General features: G+C 40.4%; 1 protein-coding gene across 1 annotated transcript; it reads right to left on the bottom strand.

Moving 5' to 3' along the window:
* Window positions 1-734: 734 nt before the first annotated feature.
* On the bottom strand, window positions 735-2,024 carry LOC143878878 (uncharacterized). The gene has a single exon (XM_077381090.1). The coding sequence runs from the start codon at window positions 2,022-2,024 to the stop codon at window positions 735-737; it is 1,290 nt and encodes a 429-aa protein (XP_077237205.1).
* Between the last annotated feature and the right edge of the window lie 3,032 nt (window positions 2,025-5,056).

Below are 5,056 nucleotides of genomic sequence, written 5' to 3'. Positions count from 1 at the left end.
CCTTAAATTTCAATTCCACCAGCTTTACTCCCCTGGAAAATGGTTGGTGACCCTATTTTTCAGTCGATCACCCACTTTCGAATGTTGGTAACCTCGTTTTGGGGGAGTCGATAACCTGGATTTTGAATTCCAGTAGCTTTATCAACCAAGGGAATAGGTTGATGATCCAATTTTGTGTGTTGATAACCTCACTTCCGATTGTTGATGACCTATTTTGGAGGAGTCGATAACCTGGATTTTGAATTCCAGTAGCTTTATCAACCAAGGGAATGGGTTGATGATCCACTTTTGTGTGTTGATAACCTCACTTCCGATTGGTTGATGACCTATTTTGGGGGAGTCGATAACCTAAAATCCAACATTCAAGTACCTTTATCAACCAAGGGAATGGGTTGATAATCCCATTTTGTATGTTGATAACCTCACTTCCGACTGGTTGATAACCTATTTGGAGGGAGTTGATAAGCTGAATTCCAACATCAAGTAGCTTTATCAACCTAGGGAATTGGTTGATAATCCTATTGTTTGTGCTGGTAATCCAATTCTGACTGTTGATAGGTCCATTTTCATGGTTTAGATGTAGGAGAGCGACAACTAAATAGAGAACAAATAGCATATCTATATCCAAAAAAATTGTTTATGTATTGATGTTCCAATTACAACCATTCTTTACAAAATAACAAAAAAGAAGTCATTACAATATTTGAAAACATTCAAACAATTCAATTACACCCTTACACAAAGAAGGGAGCTTGGCAAGGTACGCCCGACCTACTGAGTATGGGTGCAGAAGGCCCAATAGCAGTTTGGTCAACTTGTTGTCTTACCACGGGTGGTTCTTTGCAACTTCTTCTATCGTGGCCAAGTTTTCGACATCGGGTGCATTTGTAATGTAATCCACCTTTCAATTTGCGATCAGTTCTTCTCGTACGCGGCCTTCCCGGTGGTCGCTTTGCAATCGGTGGCAATAATGTCATCAAGGATTCGGGATTTAATTCCCATTGGGTCCTGTCTAGTGTCGGGTGCAAAACTTCAACGTACGTATCCCGATATCTCTCTACATGAAACCATTTCTCACAGTAATCGTATGCCATGGCATGTCCACACGGGAGTCCAAATGTTTGGAATGCACGACAACTGCACGTGCGAAGTGCCAAGTTTACGCCATCTGTATGTTCAAGCGACCGTACTACTTCATATTCATGAACCTCAACTCGATAAGTTGTATACTGGCGACTCTCTTCCCTCGCTAATGTTATACGTTCTTCTGCGTAATGAGTCAACTTTCTTTGCCAACTATGACCCAATTTCTGACGCTTTTGAATGAAGTCTGTAGTCTGATGTCTAGTGTGCTCTACCAATGATGCAATCGACAATCTTCTCGCATCCTTCAGGACAGCATTGAAACACTCCGATCTATTTGTAGTCAATACATCATACCTATCCCCCTTAAAGTAAAAACTAGCCCAGTGTTCGTTCACAATGTCACTTATCCACTTGTGTGCACGTTCATTCCTCACCTTAATCTTGTCCATTGTTTCTCTGAACACACTCTCTCTCAAAGTCCGTGCGGCTTTCCAAAACAATCTCTTAAGTAGAACATCTTTGAACTCGGATCGCAAATTGGCGGCGAGGTGACGCATGCAATAACTATGATGAGAATTGGGAAATATATTAGGCACTGCCTGCAACAGCCCCTTCTGTCGATCGGAGCATATGGTGAATATGTTCATCTCCGCTGCCAATACGTACTGCCTCAGCAACATAAAAAACCACCTCCAACTATCTTCGTTCTCCGTCTCAACAACCCCAAATGCTAATGGATATAAACCGTTGTTACCATCGACCCCGATTGTAATCAATAAGATTCCTAGATACTTCGCTCGCAGATGTGTCCCATCAACCAAAATTATAGGCCTGAGTGTTCGATGAAAAGACCGTATGCTGGGACCAAATGTCCAAAATAAGCAAACAAATCTATCATCTCTCCTAGGTCGTAAATCTCTGGCTCTGAAAACACGCATATAGCTGCCGGGATTTCTTCTCATCATCTGAACTGTAAGTGCAGGCAATATTCAATAAGAGTCCTCCACATTTCCACACTTAATCTCAAGTATGATGTTCATCGCGTTGTACGCTTTCCAATAGCTTATAATTATACCCCAATGCATCTTGATATATTCTCGTATGATCTTCGTCCTCACATCATCTGGGCAAGCAAATAAGCGTAAACATGTCTGAGCAATCCAAACTGCTGTGACAAGAGGGTGATCATTGCCCCTTAATTTAGTTCTACACGTATGGTCGGGGACAAACGACTTCACTAACACACAGGTCATATGATTAGTACCTGTTATACGCCATTTGCAACCCTCTACCTTGCATCGAACGGCATACTTCTTCGGTGTTGATTTTGACCTCACGAACATAAACCTCTACCGAATAGCGTACTCTTTGACAACCTTTTTGAAGTGTTGCATATTAGAAAATATTGCCCCAACCGTTAACTGCTCAAACTGAAGATTATTAGTATCTACATCATGGGCTCCAACAAACATCCCATCTGCTTTCATTGGCCGACTACTGTCAGTCAGAACCGGTTGAGATCCCTCTCTGATAAGAGAACCCCCTCTGATAGGAGAATCCGCACTGAAAGGCTGAGCGCATGGACTAACACCGATATTTCCATAATCGTCATCATCATCCTTCTCCTTCTTCTCCTCATCCTCCTCATCATTATCATCACTACCATCGTCATTATCATCATCATTTCTTTATTCTTCTAAATCTATACCCCTCACACAGAAACCGTCTTCAAACATTACTGAAGTCCACTTCAAGATCTCCCACATTTTGAAAGTCATCGATACCTCCACTAACATGGTTGCCATACAAATCACTTGCCAATGTTTTATTTAAGTCAATTTCAGACCTGCATAGTTCGGCAATATATAATCAAGTTGGATCCATATGAATTATAAATTAAAATATGGAAGTATTCAAACATTGCCAAAGAACTACAATACCTTATGACAGGTTCTGCTGGAGCACCTCTTATCTCTTCACTTACATCTTCACTTACATATCTCCCATCAAATTCACTTTCGTAGTCTTTTTGCAAGTCCACTTCAAAACGATGACGTTTTTGGGACGGAATCGAAGTAGAAGGAATGCTACGATTAAGAGAGGGTCTCCTAGTGCAGAGTTTGTTTGGGGGAAGCATTGACGAATTCAATGAATTAATACATTTGTCATTTATGCTCTTAGTTATGTATATCATCACAGAATTGAACATGTATCTGTCAAACATCCTTAACATTGTTTGGAGGACATCATCATCATCGACGTCGATTAAAGTGACTATATATGGATCCACAACATATCGACATTTTATCGATAGTAAAACCTGCCTTTCTATAACACCAATCCTTCTTCGGATTGCAGCTTCAAATTCATCGAAATTGATTCCGCGGCTGACAGATAACAATGTCTTCTTCCCTCCGACGTATTCCCAAGAAACATCATCCTTCAAATCTCCATCATAGTGTAAAAGAAGAGAAACCATTGTTTCGGACATTTTTATAAAATTCTAAATAGGGGTTCTAAACAGAGTTGTTGCTAAAAGGGGATCTTCATATCTTCTTGAGGGGTATTCAAGTGTACACAATGGGTTACCAAGTTCATAAGTGGGGTTATGGACTCTAAAGGGGGTTTTACTACCTCAATGGGGGTTTGAAGGTCAGTCCACAAGGTGTTCTAAGAGATTATCAGCTACCTAATGGGTGATTCAAGTCCGTACGGAGGCTTCTGTAAAGGATAATCAAGTTGCAAATTAGGGGTTTCCAACTCTCTACACAAAGGGGTTTTCAAGTTTCTAAAGGGATTACCATGTACATAGAAGGGGAGTTACCAACAATGTACAAGGGCTTTTCAACACTCTCCAAGGGGGTTACCAAGCCTCTCCGAGGTGTATCAAGTGTCAAAACAAGTTTATCAGGTAAATATATGGGACTTACCAACAGCAAATAAGGGATTATTAAGTGCAAAAAATTGTGATTCATGTACAAAAGGGTTACATAAACCATCTATATTCGGGTCATCAAACACTAATACCAACTTTATTAGTAGGGTACCAACTCTATAAGAACAGTTTCAGAGATAATAGAAGCACAAGCCCTAACTCACCATTTTAAAAGGGTTATAAGATAGGGTTATCAATCACAATAAAGATAGGGTTATCACACACAATACAGACAGGGTTATTATCACACACTAAAGACAGGGTTCAAACGCATTAATGGAAGCACTAATCCTAAGAGAGTAGATAATCTACTAACCTTCACTTACACTTCGTGGGTTTCAGGCGTTAATGGAGAAATTTGCAAGAGGTTGGTGGTAAGTTTGGGTAGGTGAAAAGTAAGAGAGAGAAAAATCTACTATAACGTGTTCTTTTTGGCATGAGGGGTATTTGGGTAAAAGGCCATGTCAGAAAAAGGTGTTTCGACCTCCGTTCACAACTTTTCAAAAGGGTGTCACCCATCCACTATTTTTGCATTTTTCTGTCACCAATTGACAATTTTTCCTTGTATATTTGTGGAGCTAACTTTGCAGCTGTACGGCCCTGTCGTACCCTGAGCTGTGTATACGGTTTGGGTGATACAAAAGGATTAGAGCCAAGACATAAGTGGATACGAAAGGATTAGACCCACCAGTGATCCAAACGGATAGTCACCAACACATAGGTGGATCCCAGAAGTAGATCCATCGTCACCAACACATAGGTGGATCCCATCAGAAGTAGATCCATTGACAATCCTACTCATCTTGTAGCAATACTATTATCCATATCTTTCTTCCAAAGGACCTCCGACTCCAACTTTGAAGAATGGTTAATATCAGAAAAACTCTATTTCGATCATCTTTTTTACAATCATTTGATTATAAAAAGACCACATCATTGATTATTTGAAAGACATTGATCAGATAGCCGGACCATTCGATGAGAAGTACAATTCTGTGGTTGTTTTTCTCATACAGGGCCCACCAAATGAAGGGG

This window comes from Tasmannia lanceolata, unplaced genomic scaffold (assembly GCF_043159265.1).
Source record: "Tasmannia lanceolata isolate RefF3 unplaced genomic scaffold, GAP_Taslan_0.1 ptg000006l, whole genome shotgun sequence".
Classification (NCBI taxonomy): Eukaryota; Viridiplantae; Streptophyta; class Magnoliopsida; order Canellales; family Winteraceae; genus Tasmannia; species Tasmannia lanceolata.
Note: the sequence above shows the minus strand (reverse complement) of the source record. Positions and strands in the feature narration are given on the sequence as shown.